Source organism: Schistocerca cancellata, chromosome 6 (genome assembly GCF_023864275.1).
Source record: "Schistocerca cancellata isolate TAMUIC-IGC-003103 chromosome 6, iqSchCanc2.1, whole genome shotgun sequence".
Taxonomy (NCBI): domain Eukaryota; kingdom Metazoa; phylum Arthropoda; class Insecta; order Orthoptera; family Acrididae; genus Schistocerca; species Schistocerca cancellata.
The window spans coordinates 293,993,715-294,019,799 of NC_064631.1; the positions used below are offsets into that span (position 1 = coordinate 293,993,715).

General features: G+C 39.4%; 1 protein-coding gene across 1 annotated transcript in view; it reads right to left on the minus strand.

Moving 5' to 3' along the window:
* Positions 1 to 26,085, minus strand: part of LOC126190681 (transcription initiation factor TFIID subunit 6) — a 137,348-nt gene that overhangs the window by 103,402 nt on the left and 7,861 nt on the right. Inside the window, exons 2-3 of the mRNA XM_049931139.1 lie at positions 23,162 to 23,248; positions 11,593 to 11,746 (exon numbers count right to left, since the gene is read on the minus strand). Of these exons, the coding sequence (XP_049787096.1) occupies positions 11,593 to 11,746; positions 23,162 to 23,248 (241 nt within the window). The remainder of the gene's footprint in view (positions 1 to 11,592; positions 11,747 to 23,161; positions 23,249 to 26,085) is intronic.

Genomic DNA, 26,085 nt, shown 5'->3' on the forward strand with positions numbered 1-26,085 from the left:
TTTATGAATTTCAGGTGCAGTAGAAGTCCTCTGACGTTTACTCTGTTGATCTTCCTGTATGATGGTACTTGTGGGTCTCCCAGATAGTGGAACATTAGCTTTGGCACAAGATTACTTGAACCACTGCAATGTATACACCGCTACAGACTGGACTAATCCAACTTTTGTTGCTATTGTCTACTAAAAATATCTGTCCTGGTGCATAGCTACAATTATGTTTTCCAATTCCAATCTCCTGCTTCCATTCCATTAGGAGGTACCATGGTAAAAACCAGATCAGATATAAAATACACTGGTAGATGCACAAAATGTATTGTAAACTAATGGAAATTGATTGCTACAAAGACAGCTGAAGTAATGGGGCCTATTCGAATGGAACCATCTTAGGTAAAGGCAAGTCAATTTGTTGTGGATACATGCCTCCCCTCCCATCAACCACGGTCCTTGCCATTGGTGGGGAAGCTTGCGTGCCTTGGCAATACAGATAGTCGTTCCGTAGGTGCAACCATAATGGAGGGTTATCTGTTGAGAGGCCAGACAAATGATTGGTTCCTGAAGAGGGGCAACAGCCTTATCAGTAGTTGCAGGGGCAACAGTCTGGATGACTGACTGATCTGGCCTCGTAACATTAACCAAAATGGCCTTGCTGTGCTGGTACTGCGAACGATGGAAAGCAAAGGGAAACTACAGCCATAACTTTTCCCGAGGGCATGCAGCTTTACTGTATGGTTAAACGATGATGACATTATCTTGGGTAAAATATTCTGGAGGTAAAATAGTCCCCCACTCGGATCTCCGGGCGGGGACTACTCAGGAGGGTGTTGTTATCAGGAGAAAGAAAACTGGCATTCTACCTATCGGAGTGTGTAACGTCAGATCCCTTAATTGGACAGTTAGGTTAGAAAATTTAAAAAGGGAAATGGATAGTTTAAAGTTAGATATAGTGAGAATTAGTGAAGTTCGGTGGCAGGAGGAACAAGACTACAGGTCAAGTGAATACAGGGTTGTAAATACAAAATCAAATAGGGGTAATGCAGGAGTAGGTTTAATAATGAATAAAAAAAAAATAGAGTGTGGGTAAGCTACTACGAACAGCATAGTGAATGCATTATTGTAGCCAAGATAGACACGAAGCCCACCCCTACCACAGCAGTACAAGTTTATATGCCAACTAGCTCCGCAGATGGTGAAGAGATTGATCAAATGTATGATGAGATAAAAGAAATTATTCAGGTAGTGATGGGAGACGAAAATTTAATAGTCATGGGTGACTGGAATTCGAAAATAGGAAAAGGAAGAGAAGGAAAAGTAGCAGGTGAATTTGGAATGGGGGTAAGAAATGATAGAGGAAGCCGCCTGGTAGAATTTTGCACAGGGCATAACTTCATCACACTTAACACTTGGTTCAAGAATCATGAAAGAATGTTGTATACAAGGAAGAGGCCTGAAGATACTGGAAGGTTTCAGATCGATTATATAATGGTAAAACAGAGATTTAGGAACCAGGTTTTAAACTGTAAGACATTTCCAGAGCAGGTGTGGACTCTGACCACAATCTATTGGTTATGAACTGAAAATTAAAACTGATGAAACTGCAAAGAGGTAGGAATTTAAGGAGATGGGACTTGGATAAACTGAAATAACCAAAGGCTGTAGAGTGTTTCAGGTAGAGCATAAGGGAACAATTGACAAGAATGGGGGACAGAAATACAGCAGAATAAGAATGGGTAGCTTTGAGAGATGAAATAGTGAAGGCAGCAGAGTATCAAGTAGGTAAAAAGACGTGGACTAGTAGAAATCCTTGGGTAGCCAGAAAAATATTGAATTTAATTGATGAAATGAGAAAATATAAAAATTCAGTAAATGAAGCAGGCAATAGGGAATACAAACGTCTCAAAAATGATACTGACAGGATGGAAACCCAGTTTTAAGCAAAGAAGAAAAAGACAGGTGGAAGGTGTATATAGAGGGTCTATACAAGAGCGATGTACTTGAGGGCAATATTATGGAAACAGAAGAGGACACAGATGAAGATGAAATGGGAGGCACGATACTGTGTGCAGAGTTTGACACACCACTGAAAGACCTAAGTTGAAACAAGGTCCCGGGAGTAGACAACATTCCATTAGAACTACTGATAGCCTTGGGAGAGCCAGCCCTGACAAAACTCTACCATCTGGTGAGCAAGGTGTATGAGACAGGCAAAATACCCTCAGGCTTAAAGAAGAATATAATAATTCAAAGAAAGCAGGTGTTGCAATATGTGAAAATTACCGAACTATCAGTTTAATAAGTCACAGCTGCAAAATACTATCACGAATTCTTTACATACTGGTTGAAGCCCACCTCGGGGAAGATCAGTTTGGATTCCATAGAAATGTTGGAACATGTGAGGCAATACTGATCCTACGACTCATCTTAGACAATAGATTAAGAAAAGGCAAACCTACGTTTCTAGCATTTGTAGACTTAGAGAAAGCTTTTGACAATGTTGATTGGATTACTCTCTTTTAAATTCTGAAGGTGGCAAGGGCCAAATTTAAGTAGCAAAAAGCTATTTCCAATTTGTACAGAAACCAGATGGCAGTTATAAAAGTCGAGGGGCATGAAAGGGAAGCAGTGCTCGGAAATGGAGTGAGACAGGGTTGTAGCCTATCCCCGATTTTATTCAACCTGTATATTGAGCAAGTAGTAAAGGAAACAAAAGAAAAATTCGGAGTAGGAATTAAAATCAATGGAGAAGAAATAAAAACTTTGAGGTTTGCTGATGAAATTGTTATTTTGTCAAAGGCAGCAAAGGACCTGGAAGAGCAGTTGAATGGAATGGACATTGTCTTGAAAGGAGGATATAAGATGAACATCAACAAAAGCAAAATGACAATAATGGAATGTAGTCAAATTGGATGATGCTGAGGGAATTACATTAGAAAATGAGACACTCAAAGTAGCAAATGAGTTTTGCTATTTGGGGAGCAAAATAACTGATTGCGGTAAAAAGTAGAGAGGATATAAAATGTAGACTGGCAATAGCAAGGAAAGTGTTTCTGAAGAAGAGAAATTTGTTAGCATTGAGTATAGATTTAAGTGTTGGGAAGTAGTTTCTGAAAACATTTGTATGGAAGTGAAAATGGACAATAAATAGTTTAGACAAGAAGAGAACAGAAGCTTTCGAAATGTGATGCTACAGAAGAATGCTGAAGATTAGATGGGTAGATCACAACTAATGAGGAGGTACTGAATAGAATTGGGGAGAAGAGAAATTTGTGGCACAACTTGATTAGAAGAAGGGATCGGTTGGTAGGACATGTTCTGAGGCATCACACCAATTTAGTATTGAAGGGCAGTGTGGAGGGTAAAAATCATAGATGGAGACCAAGAGATGAATACGCTAAGCAGATTCAGAAGGATGTAGGTTGCAGTAGGTATTGGGAGATGAAGAAGCTTGCACAGGATGGAGTAGCTTGGAAAGTTGCATCAAACCAGTCTCTGGACTGAAGACCACAACAACAACAACAACAACAACAACAACAACAACAACTTCCCAAGGCCTCTATGTGAACAACCAGTCAAAAACACAACAAAGGTGCTTAGTCATTACATTTTTATTCTTGTTTCAGAATGACGATATGATTGGATTTTCAAAACAAAATCCCTTGTGACAGATATTCACAAAGCTTCAACCAGCAGCCTATAGGTAGATGTAATAGCCCCCTTTTATCCTGCCCCCCCTTCCCAATTCTCCAAACACCTTCCCCTGAATGAAATTTTCACTCTACAGCAGAGTGTGTGCTGGTATGAAACTTCCTGGCAGATTAAAACAGGGTGCCGAACCGAGACTCGGAACTCGGGACCTTTGCATTTCACCGGGAAGAGCTCTACCACTTGCCCATGAAAGGCAAAGATCCCGAGTTCGAGTCTCAGTCTGGCACACAGTTTTAATCTGCCACAAAGTTTCATATCAGCACACACACTGCTGCGGAGTGGAAATTTCATTCTGGAAACATCCCCCAGACTGTGGCTAAGCTATGTCTCTGCAGTTCCTTTCTTCCAGGAGTGCTAGTTCTGTAAGGTCTGCAGGAGAGCTTCTGTGAAGTTTGGAAGGTAGGAGATGAGGTACTGGTGGAAATAAAACTGAGGATGGGTCGTGTGTTGTGCTTGGGTAGCTCTGATGGTAGAGCACTTGCCCGTGAAAGGCAAAGGTCCCAAGATCAAGTCTCGATCCGGCACACAGTTTTTAATCTACCAGGAAGTTTTACTCCCCTGAGTTTCTCTGCCTTCAAATTTGAGTCCTCTTCCCCAATCATAATTCTTTGCCTTTTTCTCACCATTCTGTACCTTTCCACCTTCACTTCATCTACTCAGTTCAACAAACTCTTGCCCCAGTAAGGCTATGGTGACAGGAGAATTTAGCTACACATGTTTGCCTGAGTGCTGCAAGTGTGTGTTGGAAGGAAAAATGAATGTTTGAAAGATGCAGGACGATATTCAGCTGCTCAACACTTCATCCATGTGGTGAGTGATTGGGTTTTCACATACGACTGCTTATGTGAACAGTGGCATTTTATACCATCTAAAAACTGATCCCGACCTTATAATCCTACTTGCAGACAAAGGCTCCACCACCATTGCTTTGAACCACAAGGATTACCTGGTGGAAGGACTCCATCAGCTGTCAGATACTTCCACCTACAAAGCTTGCGACAGTGATTCCATTCCAGTAATTCAGCAGGATCTCCAGTCACTACTCAAATCCTTAGGCCCATCCCAGAACCTCTCCCCAGATTCCATCTCTCTCTCTACTTACCCCTACCACTACCTGCACTCCCACCTTCTACATGGTTCCTAAAGTCCATAAACCCAACCACCTTGGATGACCCATTGTGGCCGTTTACTGTGCCACCACTGAGAGAATCTCTGCTCTCGTAGACCAACACCTTCAATCTATTACCCGGAATCTATCCTCGTATATAAAAGATACCAACCATTTCCTCCACCGACTCTCTACAGTTCCTGTCTCTTTACCACATATGGTGCCCTGCTCATCACTATTGATGCCACCTCCCTTTACACTAACATTCCTAATGCCCATGACCTTACTGCTATTGAACACTATCTTTCCAGATGCCCTATGGACTCCAAACCAACAACCCCCTTCTTAGTCACCATGACAAACTATATCCTCACTCACAACTACGAGGGTAGTCCCAAAAGTAAGGTCTCCTATTTTTTTTATAAGTACATGGACCTGTTTATTTCTACAATGGTTTACATCAGTTTACAGCTTGAAGATTTAGCTACTTTTCGACATAATCACCGTTTCTGTAGATGCATTTTTGTAGGCGCTGTGGCAGTTTTTGTATGCCCATGTCATACCAGTTTGCTGCCATGCTGTTCAGAAAGTTATGAACCTCTTCTTTCACCTCGTCGTCGGAGCTGAATCGCTGGGACCACAATTAATGCTGACAGGTACTGTGAGACTCTGAAAAAACTCAAACGGGCAATTCAGAACCGGAGAAGAGGAATGTTGAGCAAAGGCGTACACATTCTCCATGACAACGCTCGCCCACACATCGCTCGGAAAAAAATGTTGATCTCCTGCAACAGTTTCAGTGGAACATAATCACCCATTCACCCTATAGTCCTGACTTGGTGCTCAGTGACTATCACCTGTTTCCTAGGTTAAAAGTACATTTGGCCAGAAAGCGATTCAGCTCTGACGACGAGGTGAAAGAAGAGGTTCATAACTTTCTGAACAGTATGGCAGCGAGCTGCCACAGCATCTACAAAAGCTGCCACAGCATCTACAAAAGCTGCCACAGCATCTACAAAAGCTGCCACAGCATCTACAAAAATGCATCAATAGAAATGGTGATTATGTCGAAAAATAGCTAAATGTTCAAGCTGTAAACTGATGTAAACAACTGTAGAAATAAACAGGTCTATGTACTTATAAAAAAATAGGAGACCTTACTTTTGGGATTACCCTCGTACTTCTTCTTTGAAGGCGTTACCTACAAACAAATCCGGGGTACGGGTATGGGCATCCACATGGCACCATCCTATGCCAACCTATTCACGGGCCATCTAGAGGAATCCTTCCTAAAAACCCAGAATCCTAAATCCTAAACCCCTCACCTGGTTCAGATTCATTGATGACATCTTTGCTATCTGGATTGAAGGTGAGGACACCCTATCCACGTTCCTCCAGAACCCCAACAACTTCTCCCCCATTTGCTTCACCTGGTCCTACTCAACTCAACAAGCCACCTTCCAAGATGTTGACCTCCACCTCAGAGATGGATACATCAGTACCTCCATCCATATCAAATCTACTAACCACCAGCAATACCTCCACTTCAACAGTTGGCACCCATTCCATAGCAAGAAGTCCTTTCCGTACAGCCTAGCCACCAGTGGTCGTCGTATCTGCAGTGGCAAGCAGACCCTCTCAAAATGTACTGAGGGTCTCACTGAAGCCTTCACTGACTGTAATTATACTCCCAACCTTGTTCAAAAACAAATCTCCCATGCCTTATCGTTCCAGTCTCCCACCAACTCTCAAAGTCACACAGTCTGGCTACAGAGTAGCATTCCCCTCATAATTCAGTACGAACCGGGATTGGAGCAACTAAATTACATTCTCTGCCAGGATTTTGATTACCTCTCATCGTGCCGTGAAATGAGAAATGTCCTGCCCATTATCCTTCCTACCCCTCTCCTACAGTGGTATTCCGCCGTCCAACGAACCTACACAATATACTCGTCCATCCTTACACAACCCATGCTCCCAGTCCCTTACATCATGGCTCATACCCATGTAATAGACCCAGATACAAGACCTGTCCCATACATCCTCCTACCACCGCCTACTCTAGTCCGGTCACATCACCTATCCCATCAAAGGCAGAGCTACCTATGAAACCAGTCATGTGATTTACAAGATAAGCTGCAACCACTGTGCTGCATTCCATGTAGGCATGACAACCAACAAGCTGTCTGTCTGGATGAATGGGCATTGAAAAACTGTGGCCAAAAAACAAGTGGACCACCCTGTTGCTGAACACATTGCCAAACATAATATCCCTTGTTTCGATGACTGCTTCACTGTCTTTGCGATATGGATCCTTCCCACCAACACCAGCTTTTCTGAATTGCGCAGGTGGGAACTTACCCTGCAATACATCCTATGTCCGTGTAACCCTCCTGGCCTCAACCTGTGTTAGTCACTGTCCTCACCCATCCAGCCCCCTCCCTGTTCCTATTCCACCACTACACAGCTGTCATATCACCGTCACACCCAGTGTTTTAATTTCTTTTCATTTCTCTCCTTTCTGCTACTCCCCCCCCCCCCCCCCCCCACCTTCTCTCCTGCCCTCCGTCTAAACTGTAGCACTTCACTTTCCAATACCCCCACCCTCCCCGTCCCCACCCCAGCCTCCTCCTTACTCCCACCCAGTCACCACTCCCATCATGCACTGGTGCTGCTGCTCGCAGTGTGGTTTCAGTTGTCTGAGACTGCAGACGTGTGCGCAAGTTGCTTGTGTGTGTGTGTGTGTGTGTGTGTGTGTGTGTGTGTGTGTTTTGCTGACAAAGGCCTTAATGGCCAAAATCTATAATTGTGTGAATGTTTTTGTTGTGCCTATCGCAATTCAGCATCTCTGCTATATGGTGAGTAGCAACTTTCCCTCTCTATTATTATTATTTATCTTGTTGAGACCTGGCTCAGTCAAAAGCATGTCAGAAAGCACACCTGTCATTCAATGTGGTTCAAAAATAACTGGCATCTATCATGCGATACAACGGAGATGCTGAGACAACACACACACACACACACACACACACACACACACACACACACACGCACACACACACCTGTCTCCCTAAATTGTGCTCATTCTACTCGAAAGTAGGGAGACAGGTGTGTGTGTGTGTGTGTGTGTGTGTGTGTGTGTGTGTGTGTGTGTGTGTGCGCGCATTTCTCACACAGCTAGAGAAATGAATTTCATTCCGAAAGCTAGCAAACTTTTGTTTGTTTATCTGTCAATGTCACAGCACTTCTGCATGGCCACTAATAGTTATATGGAGGTGTATCACTTCACGGTGGCTATCTAATGACTTTTGTGGCAAATTTATTTCCTAAAACTGTAACACTGATGAAAAATGGCAATGAAATGAAACTTACAGTTTTTTTTAAATTTCTAGTGCAAAGAACTTGGGGCAGCTAAATACGAAACATTATATTTGATACGACTGACGCAGCCTTATGATGAATATCTTTTTCGGATGAAGCTTATATTGACATCCACTTGAATTTTGTAACTATCTTATTCATACGTTACACACTGAACTACTGCATATCAATGATTACTACTTATTTTGTTTTTCACTAAAGTATCAGTGTCTTGTGCTACTTTCTGAGCACTGCTAATTTGAGGACACACTTTTAAATTGAAGTCAGTCTTCTGTAGGTAGATTTCATTCTCTTAACTGCTGCAGAAAGTTGCTTGCACAAATTTGTAGGGCCAAATATGAACATAATCTTAGTTGCAAACTTGTGAAGCTGTGAAAATTTATATTAATGACAATTTTTTACAAGTCTAACAGATTTATTTTATTATTAAACTTATCACTCAGCTGTCCGTCATACAGCAGGTCCATAATATCTTACTGGAGCTAGGCACCCTGAACTGACGTGTTATAAATTGATGCTAGTGTGACTGACCTTTGCTTTGACGTTCCTAATCTGACCATACTGGTGCTTTTCATTGATTTTAGAAGAGCTACTCTCCACTTTAAGCACTGGGCCATTAAGTAATATGCTTGTATTTAAAACTACGGTGAACTTAACACAAAGTCATTCCTCTGCTGAAGACAGCGCACAGTTTTGTACTTCCCCTGCACTATACAATGATGCCCGACAGCCACATTTTATTGTGAGCGGTGAACACTCACTACTCAGGTAGTGAACGAGCATGAGCACTAGTGCTCGTCTGTACGCCTCCTGAACAGGCATGCTATAAACCGTATAAAATATAGTTCACCAACAAGTTGAGTAAGCATCCCAAAACATACCTTCTGGACTGAAATACAAGAACTATAAGAAGTGGATGGGATAACTGGCAAGTTAAGAGTTCAGTGATATGACTACATTTACACGGAAAAGTCTACATTTAATGCCAGCCAGCATCTGAGATGTACATTGATGTGGTTCATAAGAAAGAAACTCCTGACTAGAACCCGGACTTTTAGCTAAAAACTTTTTCTTTTCCTGAGTTCATAATCGCAAATAAATTGTACTTATGCATTTCATGACTAATTAAACTCAAAACCATTAATTTTATAGTACCAAAACAGCCTTTTTTGACATTAACGCCTATTTTTGCTTATTTCAGCTATAAAATCCTAAATGATACCTACTTCTTTAATTTAACTTAAAATTCTTGTATTTTTATAAGATTAGATTTGCTTACAAGACTGGCCAGCATACAACAAAGACGTTAGTTGTTATGTTTGTATGCTTCTTAGGTTTTAGTGCCAGTTTGGAATTGTGATATTTGGGAAAAAAATGTCTGTAGCTCACATAGCCCTGATCTGCTGCCTGTTTCCACACAGAAAGTAATTCATAGACCTTGAACTAACATCAGATAAAAGAAAAACAACAACAACAACAGAGAGGAGACTTAAAGCTGCATAGCCACTGAAGTAAAAAGGTTCACCTCACTCCTTAGTTACACACACTCTCTCATTGTAGACAAGTGAGGCCATTGTTGAATTTATGTTATCCAACAACCAAACTGAACTAGTATGGAGTGTACTGATGGATGCTTGAAGTGTAAGATGTTCATTGTTCAAAACCCATTCTTTCAGTGCGCAAATAGTTCAACAGAGGAAAATGCAGAAATCTGCTAGTTGAAAGTCTAGTTGTATAAGACTGTGGCTACCAGAGTTTCCACACTATACAACAGATGGAAAAACTATATTCTGCCAAGCATGCAACAAAGGGGTTAGCTGTTACGTTTTTATGCTTCTTAGGTTTTCCCGCCACTTCAAAATTGCAAATTTCTTCTCATATCTTTCGACACCAGTGCATTTGTGGAGCAGATTAATTTATAAATATAGTTCAAAATTAGAGTATGAGACACTGCGACTCAAGTGTTCACTTTAATTATTATTTTTAAGTAGCAGTGTTCAATTTTGACAAAAAGGAAAAGTAAACAATTTTTAAATGCCATACCTGTAAGACAAAGCATACATGTTTTTAAAATGATGCACCAAGTTCTGATCTCTTTTTTTAAAGTTTTGAGTTGTGACAAAAATCTGTTCAGTGACAGGCTAGTTGGAAAACTAAAATCAAAAACTGTATTGTAAGTTTTTTTTTTATTTTATTTTGATCAAATTAAGTGGCAGTGTCACTTTAAAAATATCAAATGCTTTTATATGCAATTCTATATAGCATCTCGTTTCCTTCTTTTATTAGTTTTGAATGAAAAAGTCCCACTTATCTGAGATGGAATATTACACAAGGCAAATGTTGAACTAAAATCAAAACTGAAGCAAACTCATTTCACAATGACATCTGATGACTACACCAAAAAGAACCAACTCTGCAGTTGACCTGTGTCATGCTATTGTGGCAGCAAACATCCCCTTTCGAAAACTAAGAAAATCCTATTTTATAAGCTTTTCTTGAGAAGTGCTGCCATCAGTCTGTTTTTCATCAACCTTATTTTTAATGACTAATAATATGCTCACATGTCAACAATGTGCATTTTACATTAGGTTTAGTTTTTCTGCAGAATACTTTTTAGGGCCTATTTCAGATTTTATATAGCCTAGACAAGGTACTGAAAGGGCCTATTTTAAGTGGCTAAAATGCTTTCTTAGTGACCTAAAAATCCAGTCTACTCATGACTTATATGAGTTTTGTACAATGAGGAGATGGAAAAGTGTATTGGTAATTCTTTTTCACACAGGCTAGTATCACTGACCTTGTTTACTTGGACATATTAATAGCCACTTTCAGGGACTACTATGCTTACTATGAAGACAGGTGTGAAGCTCATAGATAACAGACTCATTAAGATCACTGTACATAATTGTGGATCAATATGTCTTTACAATAAAGAGTCAGTAAGAATAGGTCAGACTTAGTTTCCTACCATCCTTTTTGAATAAATTAGCATTAATGAAAATTGTAGCAGTCAATCTCCTCAAAAACAGCAATAGTCCTTCTACTTCATTCAAATGGGGCAATTCTGTTTCTCTGATAACATGCAATGTGGTAAATACTCGATGGTTTGTTAGTGCTTGTGAATCTTAGCACATGATCAGTTCACATTTCTTTATTTCTGGAAGTCACTAACCATAGAAAGTCAGTAATTTTTGCTTCTATTTTGCTATTTCTTGTTTGAGCTGCAAAGCATTTATCAAAATATTAACAATGGGATTTCAGTTTTTCCCAGTATATATTATGTTTTCTCTTCCATTTTTGATTGCATACAGTTTAACGTCCAGGCATAAAACCAAGAAAATTCAAAACAACTACATGCAATAATCATTTTGAATAAAGCAAAACATAAACAAAAGACATACCTCGTAATGACACTTCCAGAGGTAATTTTGGCAGGGGTAAATTGACGACATCATTCAGTTCAACCTCCTTTTCTTCTATGAAATGAAGTTCTCTACCCCCACCAGATGCAAATCGGAAAGGAATGTGGTCTGGTGCATATATTCCATAAAGTGGCTGAAAAATGAGTTTACCTTAATTAATAAAGGATGCTGAATGGAAAGCAAAGAGTATTGCTAAATTCAGGATGTACAACCATTGACTATAAAACAAATGAGATTACAATGATATCCACTTAATACCTTCTTGTCTGCTCAGAGGACAACAAAAAATGTTAGTCCTCTTACTGAAATTTACCATGGACTTCAGCATGCATATGTAGACCCAGGTATATATGCAACCTGCACTACTCCGAACTCTGCATTATTGTCGTCCCCCCCCCCCCCCCCCCCGCCTCCCGCCAGAATCATCAGCATACACATTTCCTTCAATTACACTACTTACTGCCATGATGAAAAACTTGTTTTGGTTTTATTTTGCTTTAGGGGACAAAAAAACAACTGGGGTCATATATGCCCAAGTCAAAACTATAGAACATGAACACAGAGAGGAGTTAAACAACTATATGTGAGTTCCAATTGACAGAATACAAGACAGCTAAAAACAGGCACGTGGAAAAAGAGCTAAAAAAGACACCATATAGAAATGAAGGTCCAAAACTAAAAATTAAATGGTGTTTGCCATATTGCTTTGGCGGATAAAAAGGAAGATGTGGTCGACAGGCCGTGCGTCACTTGCTAAAACGCCCGATAACTCAGATGGTAAACTCAAGCAGGAATGTAAACGGTTAAAAAATGGGCTTTCCATCAGGAAGTGGCGGACAGTTAAAACTTGGGTGCAATGAGTACAAAGTGGTGGGGTAGCGCCACTTAGCAAATGACGATGGCTAAAAACGCAGTGCCCAGTACGCAGCCTAGTTAAAATGACCTCCTCCCAGCGTGATGGCTGAGAGGAGGTCGTTGCTGGGAGAGGCTTAATACATCACAGCTTATTCCCGTGAAGGGAGGACCATTGGTGATGCCAAAGAGACACCACCTCCTGACAGACAGCAACACAAAGATCATCTGAGGGAATACAGGTACTCAGGGGCTGAGGTATGAGGACTGCAGCTTTGGCAGCAGCCTCGTTTCCTGGCTGACCGACATGACCAGGAACCCCAGAAATAGCACACTGGCTCCACAAAGAGTGAGCAGTTGACAATTTTCCTGGACCCGCTGCACTAAGGGATGGGCAGTGTACAACGCGCATAGAATTTGAAGGGCACTGAGTGAGTCTGAGCAGAGGACACAATTCAAAAGGCTGTGTCACTGGATGTACTCCATGGCCTGATACAAGGCGAGAGCTCGGCTGTAAATACTGAGCAGTGTGCTGGAAGCCAATATCGAAAGACATGGGTGCCAACAAAGAAGGCACACCTGACCCCATGGTCAGTCTGAGAGCCATAAGTGTATACAAAGGTACTATTGCGAAGGTTGTGAAACTGAAGACGATAGACCGAGACTGGAATAGTGTCCTTAGGAAGCAAGTGAAGGCCAAGGTCAACACTGGCCGCTTCACAGTCGATGTGGTGAAGGGTTCACACCTACCGGGAAAGGTGCAGATAATGTGAAGTTAAGCCGCCGTAGTAAGTGCTGAAAGTGGTGATGCAAAACTGTTTTATTGCATGGAATTATTTTTTCTATCAAACACACTGTTGGCAATGAAGCAACCTAAGTGTGAATGCTCTCTGTGTGAATGTACCAAGATGAAGAATGTGTGAATTTCCTTTGACAATTCACTGAAGGTCAGCAACCAGCTGAATATCAGCAGCAGCAGCAAATGTGAATTGCCCTAGACCACTGTTGGCAATGAAGCAGCCTAACTGTGAATGCTCTCTGTGTGAATGTACCGAGGTGAAGAATGTGTGAATTTCCTTTGACAATTCACTGAAGGTCAGCAACCAGCTGAATATCAGCAGCAGCAGCAGCAAATGTGAATTGCCCTAGGCCAAATTCTGTTAGCTTGAGCTCACCTACCATTTACACCAAAGAGAATCCTTCATTTATTAGTGCTCATTCACTTGTGTTCCGTCAGGGATAAACTAGGCTTTAGGCAATTGGTAAAATATTTTCATGGCAGATACATAATCATCAGTTTTGTGGCCGTCATCCTCAGACTGCAAACATATCACACTGAATAACAGTGGCAATCCAATGTGAATAAAGCTATTGTAACAACTTAATGTAAAAGACATTGTGGCAATGAAGTGACTGTATCATTACACTTTCAAAAAGCTAACAACTTCATCTTAGGGTTGAAGCTCACTTTTTGTCTGTGCTTGCTTTCAAATATACAGGGTAATTCCATGATGATGTTACCTAACTTTCAGTGAGGATGGAGAAGGGTAAATGTGTCAATCTGAGGTAAGAGAACCAGGTCCGGAAACAATAAAGTAGAGAGGTATAAGTGAAACTTGTTCTGAAACCTCTGACAGCAGAATACATGTAACGGTAATGCTATTGCTAAGACTGTAGGGTAGGGGACTTCCAGAGGTGATAGTTTGGAACAGAGAAGAAAGAAAATGCCGAATAAACATGGAGCCTAAAATGCATACATTAAGAGCTATGAGCAGTTGTTCTTCTTCTATACAGTTATACAGTGAAACACATCTCTTCTACTGCAAGCTCCTTGGTTTTCCATATTTTTGGAGGAAGTAGTATGGACTGAAACAAGGAAAAAATTTCCAATATGTATGGTCTCTAAAATGCATACATTAAGAGCTAAGCCCCTTATTCAGTAGAAGAGATGTGTTTCACAGTGATGAAAATGAATAAGTTCTCATAGTTCTTAAGGTATGCATATTACAGCCCATGTTTACTGGACATTTTTGTTGTTGTTTTGGTCCATACTACAACCTCTGAAAAGTTGCCTACCCTACCAATCTTAGCAACAATAGTACCTGCACGTGTATACCAATGTTAGAGGTATCAGAATGGTTTCCACTTATAACTTTAGCTTCAGTCATTTCCAGACCAGGTCCCTTACCTCAAATTGATACATTTATTCTGCTGCCTCATCCCTGAAAGTTTGCAGCACCTTCACAGAATCACCCTATATATAGTAATTATGGAAATAGGGTTGTGCTTGGGCAAACTCAATTTTCTTCTTTAAAAGTTATTAATGGATTAAAAGTGAGATTTGCATTATGTGAATATCTCAACACCATATCAGGCATTTCTGAGAAAATAAATGAACACAATATCAAAAGTGAAACTTCACTGGAACAAGTTTTGATGCTAAGGAATAAAATTAAGTTTGCTCAGTGCAGAACACATATTTCCATAACAATAAAGACAACATAAATAATTAAACATCATTTCTCTGTTTTCTTCAAGATTTGAAGATGAAGTGATCAGTCTCCAGTCCACAGACTCACGTGAGGCAGATCTCCATGCTAGTGATCTACACCAATCTAAATCTACTTACTGCACTCATCACTAGGCCCTTCTCTACAATTCCCCCCCCCCCCCCCCCCCTTTGCCTTCCCACAATCACCAAACTGACAATGATACAGATCTCCCCATACGAACCACACACCTTGCTGTTGGTGGGGAGGTTGTGTGGCTCAGTAATACAGATAGCCGCAATGGAGGTGCGACCACAATGGAGAGGTGTCTGTTGAGAGGCCAGACAAACATGTGGTTCCTGAAGAGGGGCAAGCAGCCTTTTCAATAATTGCAGGGGCAACAGGTTGGATGATTGACTGATCTGGCCTTGTAACATAAACCAAGATGGCCTTGCTGTACTGGTGTTGTGAATGACTGAAAGCAAGTGGAAACTGCACCCATAATTTTTCCCAAGGGCACGCAACTCTACTGCATGCTTAAATGATGATGGCATCCTCTTGGGTAAAATAGTCTCCCATTAGGATCTCTGGGCAGGGACTACTCACAAGGATGTCATCATCAGGAGAAACAAAACTGACATTCTACTGACTGCAGCATGAAATGTTAGGTCCCTTAATTAGACAGGTAGGTTAGAAAATTTAGAAGGGAAATGGATAGGTTAAAGTTAGACACAATGGGAATCAGTGAAGTTCGGTAGCAGGAGGAACAGGACTTCTGGTCAGGAGAATACAGCATTATATATAAAAGATAAAAAATAGGGGTAATGCAAGGGTGGGTTTAATAATGGATGAGAAAGTAAGAATGCGGGTAAGCTACTATGAACAGCATTGTGAATGCATTACTGTAGCCAAGATAGACATGAAGACCACACACACCACAGTAGTAAAAGTTTATATGCCAATTAGCTCCACAGATGACGAAGATACTGAAGAAATGTATGATGAAGAAATTATTCAGATAGTTAAGGGAGAATAAAATTAAATTCTAATGGTGGACTGGAATTTGACAGAAGGAAAAGAAAGAGAAGAAAAAATTGTAGGTGAATATGGACTGGGGGAAAAAGATGAAATTGGAAACTACCTGGCAAAATTTTGCACACAGGATAATTTAATCAGTGCTATCACTCCATTTAAGAATCATGAAAGAAGATTGTGCACATGGAAAATTGTACAATGGAAACACCAGAAGGTTTCATACTGTACTGATGGTAAGATAGAGATTTCTGAGCCAAATTTTAAATGGTAAAACATTTCCAGGGGCAGATGTGAATTCTTGACCATAACTGATTGGTTATGAACTATAGATTCAAACTGAAGAAGGTAGGAAACTGAGGAGATGGGACCTAGATAAGTTAAAGAACCAGAATTTGTTGAGAGTTTCAGTTGGAGTGGAGCATTAGGCAACAGTTGACTAAAACAGGGGAAAGGAATACAGTAGAAGGTGAATAGGTAGCTTTAAGAGATGAAATAGTGAAGCCAGCAGAGGATCAAATACATCCCTAGTAGATCCCTAGTAGAAGTCCTTGAATAACACAGGAGATATTGAATTTAACTGATGGAAGGAGAAAATATAAAACAGCAGAAAATGAAGTATGTGAAAGGGAATACAAATACATAAAAAATGAAACTGATAAGAAGTGCAAAATGGCTAAGCCGGAACAGCCAGAGGACAAATGTAAGGACTCAGAAGCAAATTTCACTTGGAGGAAAATAGATACTACCTACTGGAAAATTTAAGAGGCCTTTGAAGAAAAGAGAAGTAATTGTATGAATATTAAGAGCTCACATGGAAAATCAGTTCTAAGCAAACAAGGTGAAGCTGAAAGGTGGAAGGAGGGTCTTTACAAGGGAGATGTACTTAAGGGCAATATTATAGAAATGGAAGAGCAAGTAGGTGAAGATGACATGGGAGTTATGATACTGTGAGAAGAATTTGACACAGCACTGAAAGATGTAAGGTGAAACAAGGTCCTAGGAGATGATGTCATTCCATCAGAACTATTGACAGCCTTGGGAGAGCTAGCCATTACAAAAGTCTTCCATCCGGTGTGAAAGATGTGTGAGACAAGCGAAATACCATCAGACTTCAAGAAAAATGTAATAATTCCAATTCCAAAGAAAGCAGGTGCTGATGTGTCAATATTACTGAACTACCAGTTTAATAAGTCATAGTTGCAAAATACTAACTCAAATTCTTTACAGAAGAATTGAAGAACTGGTAGAAGCCGACCTTGGTGAAGATCAGTTTGGATTCTGGAGAAACTTAGGGACATGCGCGGCATCGTTGACCCTATGACTTCTCTTAGAAGATAGGTTAAAGAAAGACAAACCTATGTTTATAGCATTTGTAGACTTAGAGAAAGATTTTGACAATGTTGACTGCAATACTCTCTTTAAAATTCTCAAGGTGGTAGGAGCAAAATACAGGGAGCAAAAGGCTTTTTAGAACTTGTACAGAAACCAGTTGGCAGTTATAAAAGTCTGGGGGCACAAAAGAAAAGCTACAGTTGAGAAGGGAGTGAGAGATGGTTCTAGCCTACCCTGATGATGTTCGATCTGTACACTGAACAAGCAATAAAGGGGGAAAAAAATTGGAGTAGGAATTAAAGTCCAGGGAGGAGAAAGAAAATCTTTTGAGGTTTGCCAATGATGCTGTAATTCTGTTATAGACTGCAAAGAACTTCGAAGATCAGCTGAACAGAATGAACAGTGTCTTGAAAGGAGGATACAATATGAACATCAACAAAAGCAAAACAAAGATAATGGAATGTAGTCAAATTAAATCAGGTGATGCTGAGCAAATCAGATTAGGAAATGAGACACTTCAGGTAGTAGATGAGTTTTCCTATTTGGAGATTAATGTTTAATGTCCTATTGACAATGAGGTCATTACAGACAGAGCATAAGCTCAAATTAGCGAAGGATGAGGAAGTCGGCTGTGCCATTTCAAAGGAACCATCCCGGCATTTGCCTGAAGCAATTTAGGGAAATCATGGAAAATCTAAATCGGGTTGGCCAGATGTGGGTGTGAACTGTCGTCATCCTGAATGTGAGTCCAGTGTGCTAACCACTGCATTTACTGTTTGGGCAGTGAAATAACTGATGATGGCCAATGTAGATAGGATATACAATGTAGACTGGTGAGGCAAAAAAAGAATTTCTTAATGAGAAGAACTGGTTAATTTCAAACATAGATTTAATTCCCGAATGAGCACTTGCCCGCGAAAGGCAAGGGTCCCGAGTTCGAGTCTCGGTCGGGCACACAGTTTTAATCTGCCAGGAAGTTTCATAGATTTAATTGCCAGAAAGTCTTTTCTGAAAGTATTGGTATGGAGTGTAGGCATGTATAAAGTAAAACACAGATAATAAAGAGTTTAGACAAGAAGAGAACAGAAGCTTTTGAAACGTGGTGCTACAGAAGAATGCTGAAGATTAGAAGGCTAGATCACATAAATAATGAGAAGGTACTGAACAGAATTTGGGGAAATGAAATCTGTGGCACAACCTGACTAGAAGGAGGAATCAGTTGATAGGGCAGATTCCAAGACATCAAGGTATTACCAATTTAGAACTGGAGTGAAGTGTGTGGGGTAAAAATCATAGAGGGAGACCAAAACAAAGATACAGTAAGCATTCAGAAGGATGTAGGTTGCAGTAGTTATTTGGAGATGAAGAGGCTTGCACAGGATAGAGTAGCGTGGACAGCTGTGTCAAACCAGTCTTCAGAGGATTAAATATGGTTATATCATTACAAAGTGAAATCGAACAATGTTAAGCTTTCTTCAAAGTTGTGGAATTGTGCTTCAAAGCTTTCTTCAAGACTGAGGAATTATGCATCAAGTTTTTTAATCCCGAAGAAGTTACATAAACTTTTTGTTACTTCAAATCTCTTTGTGTGTTTCATTATGTGTATATGTGATCAATGCACTGCAAAAATGATTGTTCTGTTGTAATACAAATAATTTCAGAGACAACTGAGGCAATAAAGTATGCAAACTCACAGCCTCGGAATACCATTACCTAACTACAGTCTTTACATCTACCTCTGCTTGGATATGCAACACATCACACTTAAGTGCCTGGCAGAGGGTTCATCAAAACACCTCCACAAAATTCTCTATTATTTCAATCTCGAGCAGTGCACAGAAATAATGAACAACTGTATCTTTCCTTGCGAGCTCTGATTTCCCTTATTTGATGACGATGATGATGGTTTCTCCCTCTGTAGATCGGCATCAACAAAATATTTTCACATGTGGAGGAGAAAGTAGGTTATTTAAAGTTTGTGTAAGATCCTGCCACAATGGAACGCCTTTGTTTTCATGATGTCCACCCCAAATCCTGTATCGTGTCCATGATACTCCCTCCCCTATTTCTCGATAATACAAAATGTGCTGCCCTTCTTTAAACTTTCTCGATATACTCCACTAACCCTACCCAGTAAGGATCCCATACCACACAGTAGTCTCCAAAAGAGGATGGACAAGCACAGTGTGAGCAGTTTCTTTAGTATATCTTTTGCATCTTCTAAGTGATCTGCCAAAAAACGCAGTCTTTGGTTCACCTTCCCCACAACATTTTGTGTGTGTTCTTCCCAGTTACTGTTTGCTACCACTACAGAGGTGAGAAAAATAGCATGCAAAAAAAGAGCTGACACACAGAAAGCAGCATTTCAATTTCTTTACGAAGTGAGTACAGAATCCTGTTACAAAGTTAATTTGAAACTACAGAATCGCTCAAAAACTATGTGCAGAAATGGTCATTTTACTGACAATGGGACAGTTATAAATGAAGAAGGAACACTATTCAAACATTCATAGCTTTTATAGTCTTACTTCTCATTAATTTGTTGATCGACATACATTTTTACACTCTCCCTCAAACAACAAACTGCACACCTTAATTCCAAAACTATTGTAATTTATGGGGCATAGTTGATAACAAGTGCATTTCAATGCAATATTAAAAATTACACTTTGGTGTTTAAGAAGCATGAGGAGTCAACTGAAGGTAATTTGGGAGGAAAAGAGATGAGGGGAAGAGTACGACATAATTTTCAGTTTCATCATCAATGACAAAATCTGCTACAGTTGTAAAAGTTATTTACTTCTAAAAAGGAACAAACAACCCAGTTTCAGGACTTGTCCCATCTTCAGGTGCATCTGCAAAATTAGAAATCAATTACAACACCTACCCACAATGTTAACGTAAGTGTTAACATAAGCCACGCAGAATCAACAGAAATGCTTAGAAAAAACATCTGTATGTTATTAAATGTAAGTCCATAAGGGACGCATATATGAAATTGAAATATGTTAAAATAGTGCACCCCTGATACAACGTGTAAGACAAGATATCCTCTTCAACTCTAGGTCTGCCAGAAAACCTATCTCAAAGGAGGACCTACACAGAAGGATGAAGATTCCCTATTAAAAGAGCAGAACCACTGTTAAATGCAATCAAAAATAGAGCACATATTAATGGTCTGACATCCTGGTTCACCACTACAAATCTTAACATCGGTCTGGGTTTAAGGGTGTGCCACACATGAACCTGCATGAAGGCAGGTAGATTTTCCCCATGTCCGGAAGAACAGACACAATTTTGATCCCAAAGCCATTATGAATCAAGACACAAAGGAATTTATGACATTAGCTGCCAGTGGGCACTAATTTAATACTAGAACAGCAGAAGGGGTCATTTTGACCCCGCTGTAATTTCTCTTCTGAATATAAGTAAATCATCCCACAATACAGTGGCGACAGTGAACAGTAATGCACAGCAGTTGCTCCTCATTGTTGCAACTTGGCACATGTACATTTCAGTCCACCACAGCTTATGTTGTGTCCCTCAGACAGTCTTTGTCCGCAAAACAAATTTTCGAAGATGTATCGTCAGTGTGGACTTTCTGATGAAGAAGTGTTACATCTCCTAGAGAATCCCGAAGTTGAATCGGAAATTGACTTTACTGATGAAGATGATGATTACATACTTGACACAACTGAAGATGAAGACATTGTGAATGAGAGGCGATAAGTGGAAGAGGATTCAGATGCTGATATACATCAATCACCACCTCTTTCATCACAGCAGGTACAGTTGGAAGTGTCTACATAGATGATTGCAAAGGGATGGAACCGTGAGGTAGATTGGAAATTATTCACCTTCTGGAAGGTGGTCAGCTGTGAATGTTCTGAAGGAGAGGAGGAGGTTCCACAGCTTATGTTTGCCAACAAGTACACAGCTCTGTTATCAGTGCCTTCCATCTTATTTTTGATGAAGCAATGCTACATCTCATGAAGAAACACACAGAATCATATGCTTGAAAATTACTAAAACACAATGACTGGACTGCGTCACTCAAGGAACTGGAGAAACTGACAGCCATCATGTGTGTTTGGGGTGTATTGTGCACAAAATGTATGTCTGCGGATGATATCTGGTCGCACTCTTGGGGGCCTGCTTTTATCATGCCAAGGGACAGATTTCAGGAGCTTCTCAGATTTCTCCATTTTGATGAAAAATCAACCCGGGCAAAACATCTGGCAGTCAACAAATTCACTCTTGCATCTGAAATTTGGGGAAAGTTAATTGAAAACAGTATTTGTGCTTACCGCTCTGGAAAAAATATGACCATTGATGAGCAACTGTTACCCAGCAAAGCAAGATGCAGGTTTACTCAATTCATGTCCAACGAACCAGACAAATATGGTCTCAAATTCTCGTTGGCTGTTGATGTAATGACAAAGTATATATGTAATGCTTTCCCATACCTCAGAAAGAGGACACACATAGAGAGAAACAACCACTTGGAGAGTAGGTCCTTCAGCATCTTAAGGGGCGATTTGTAAATCAAGAAAGTAATGTGACCACAGACAACTTCTTTATGTCTCTTCAACTTGCTAAAAAACTTAAAGGAAAGAAAACTCCATTAGTTGATACAATGAACAAGGTCCGCCTTAAAATCACCAATGAAGTAAGGAAGCCAAATGCTAAAATACATTCCACCACAATACTGCACAACAGTGGCAACACAGACTGCACCTTGACTGTATACCAAGGAAAGAAGAATAAAAACGTCATTTTTCTGAGTATGCTGCATGCTGAAGTAGTAATAAGCAACAAAGAAAAGAAAAAACCTGAAACCGTAATGTTCTACAATGCAACAAAGTACATGTGGTTGATCAAATGACCCATAAATATACTACAAAGGTTGCATGTAAGAGGTGGCCAATGCATGTCTTCTACAAGATACTGGACATGGCAGCAATAAATGCATGGGTCGTCTATAACATAGTAACAAAAAAGAAAATGGAAAGGATGAAGTTCATACTTCAACTGACAAATGAACTGAAGGGAATGAAAGAGTAAGAACATCAGGCAGAGAAAGAGGATATGGGACTAAAACCACCTAGAAAGCAGAGGAAGTGCCAAATCAGCCTCTGCAAAGGCAAACAAGATCAATGAAAATTGTGTACAGTGCCATAAAGCCGTGTGCGGAAAATTTGCGCGTAAAACAGAAATGACTTGTGCTAAGTGCGCCTAGCAGCTTCAAATGACTTCAGTGAATTTTAATATAGAGCTGTTTGTAAAACACATGTGAGAGTAAAATGGACCAAATATACTAAATGAGTCTAGAAGGTTGTATGAGTAGTTAATAAATTAAAATCTATAGTGGAGAAACTTGTTAGCAGTAGCCACAATAAATTTGTATGATACATTGTTGTTCAAATAAATCAGTAATTATTATTTATAATTGTAAATAATTGTTATGATTACTAGACATAAAACATGGATTAACAAACACGAAAAAAATGTTTGTTTAAGTCAAATATGAAAATATTTTGTGTGGGGTCAAAACGACCCCTTTCCCCCGTTTTAGGAGTGTCACAAACTCCGGCATTCTAGTGTTAAATGAGCAGGGAAAGTTGAAAATTATTAGTGATTTACAATTCTGCAACTGCACCTGAAGATAGGACACACATCCAAAAACTGTTTTTTTGTGTGTTTCTTTTTAGCAATCAATAATTTTTACAACTGCAGCAGATTTTATCACTGATGATTAATATCAACAGTTGCGTATGTCCCATCAAAGATAAACAGGTGAATTCTTAGTTTACATTTTTACAGGGCAAAAGACTGCTTACCTCAACATTTTTCACTTTCAGAGCATTGTCAATATCAGGTCCCAACATTTTTTGCCTTTTCCCATGGTGCATGAACTTCATTGCATCCTAAATCACAGAAAATCAAATTTCAAGACCAGCAACATTTTCAGCAAATCACAGTAGGTAGCAATGATAGTAATAACTATGGTAGCCCTACATTTTACTTGAGCAATCATACATAATGTTTCAAATACTAACCTTAATACAAATTAATTTTAAAGTGCACTGAGTACTAACGACAGTACACAACATTAGCCATATATTACGAAAATTCCATGGTTTAATAAATGCTGTGAGAAAATGTGACAGGTATGACTGAAAAGGAATGATTCTGTACAAACTCGAGGATGACTAAGGGTTTCCCTGGAGCTTAAAATTTAAGTTAAAGTTTATCAATAACAAGAATTGATAGGAGGCTAAGCAGTTTGTAAAGTCTATGTTGGTTATCTGTGGAAAGTGACACACACTGATGAGATGGCGAAAGAAGGTATAAAGTACTTATGGTCCAAGGAGGGCATTTTGCAATGATGTCACATGTACATTATAGAAAATTAGTCACAGTTCATTTTTTGATTCCCAGCCTTGTCACTATGTGCCCCTCAGAAGTTCACATTACAGCCTACCATCAATCCAGTTAAATGACAAGTAAGTCAATGTTTCCAATTAGAACATACTCTCAGGAGGCACCAATAAAATTGCAGGTCAGCCGGAGGAAACTGAGCGGGCAATAATTTGGCCAGAGTACAGCTGACCAGTGGATGCAGTTACCTGATGAGTGCATCAAAGCTCCCTGCTGGTGCACTGCTTCTATTCATATACAGTACAGATAGGATGCATTCTTGAGACATAAATTAACAACGTGGTGTTCATTCACATAAGACAGCACATCTGACACAGAGGATAGTCAACTCGGGCAACTCAGGCTAGAGCCTTTTTGATATTCCTACCTGGAGTTTCCATTGCAAATCCTAAATAATTCATCTTTTTGTGTTCCAACCTTAAAGTTCTTTGTATTGTCCTTGTTCAAATTCCCTCATTATGCATTGAAGGACACAATTAAAAAGAAGTGATGACAGGCTGTCTCCCTGCCTTAAACCAGTTTTCACCAAGAATGATTCAGAAAGCTCCCCTCTGAACTTAATTTACGAATTTGTATTTGTTAGATAAGTTCTATCAGTTTAATTAATTTTGGGTGGAGTTCGAAATATCTCAAAATTTTTAACAGAGAGGATCTATGGATAGAATCATATGCTTTCTTAAAATCTATAAACATAATTGAGAGAGGCTTGTTTTGTTTGTGGTAATAAACCATGATTAATTTCAAAGTAATCATTTGTTCGACACAGCTTCCCCAAGATCTAAAGTCTCCCTGGTATTCCCTCAGTTTCTTGTTCTTTGATTCTATTGTGTAAAATCCTGGAAAAAAATTTACAGGTGCAGTCCAAGCATGACATTCCTCTATAGCTGTCTGGATCACTTTTGTCTCCTTTTTTCATAAAAAAAGTGGGTTAATGATAGTTGTGGTACATTCTTCTGAGAATTTTTCTGTTGACCAATTTTTTTGTAGAATTTGTTTTACCAACATACTTCCACATTTCCACAAACACTATTTTCACCACATGCTTTGGAATTTCTCATTTCTTTGAGTGAAATTTCTATTTATTGCACTATAGGTGGGTTTACATTTTCTGATTTGGTTTTTACAGGGGTGCTTGGGTCTATTGTTAAAAGCTTTGCAGGTTCATTACAGTTCAAGACCTTACTGAATGCCTCTGCCAGGATTTATGTATCTTCCTTGTTATTATGGGCTATTTTCCATCTTTATTTCTCAGCAATAGTATGGGAGGTTTGTTAATTGTATAATTGTTTATCAAAGGTTTTGAAATAATCTCAGAAATTTGTTTTGTAGTAGTTTTCTTTAAATGGAACTCAGTAGATCCTTTTGGTATTACCACTTTGTCTTTCTGATAATTTCAAAGAATTTTTCTGATGTTTTTGAGGTCAGTTGCATCTTCTTCTGTTTTGCGAGTTTGAAATTTTGTCCAAGCTTGATGTCTTTCATCATGAATTTCATCACATTCCACAGTCCATCATGCACGTGATTTACTGGGGCAGATACTTCATATATTTTTTTTTTTTTAAATGGTATTATTTTCTCAAGATTATCTGTTATTATTGCATTTTTGGTGTTTTTCTGATATTTGTCATTTTTGACTAATTTATATGAGGCATACTTTCTTAAGATTTACTGATGATCTCGCTCTTCTCGCCAACAGCATTCAAGAAACCAAACAACAAATACAATCAATACAGAAAATAGCCCAGAGGGTTGGCTTTAAAATACCTTTTGAAGAAACAGAAATAATGCTAACAGAACCGCCACTGGCAAACAAAATTAGAATCGGAGAACACGACATAAAAACAAAATTGTTGAAAAGTTTAAATATTTGGAAGGAATACTAACACACAAGGCAGAGCAAAATAAAGAAACTGATTAAAACATATCATGTTACCAAGAACACATATAACAAAAAATGCCTCTCAATAGCCACAAAACTGAAACACTACAAAAGTCACACAGCCACACATAACATACACAAGTGAAACTATATTTAAAACTACCAACACTGTAGAAACAGACAGGTTACTGAAAATAGAACGGAGGATAGTCAGAACATGAGTAAATAGAAAACACCAAAAAAAAAGATGGGCATTTGGAAAATAGCTTAAAATGAAACAGTTTATAAAGAAATAGAACCAGTGGCAAGTACAATGAAAAAGAAACTGATCTCTTTCCTAGGACATTTGACGAGGACAGCAGAAAACAGAATTAGCAGGAGAGTGACTGAAAAGTTATGGAATAGGAAGAGCAGCATTAGATGGACTGTAGAGATCAAGGTGGA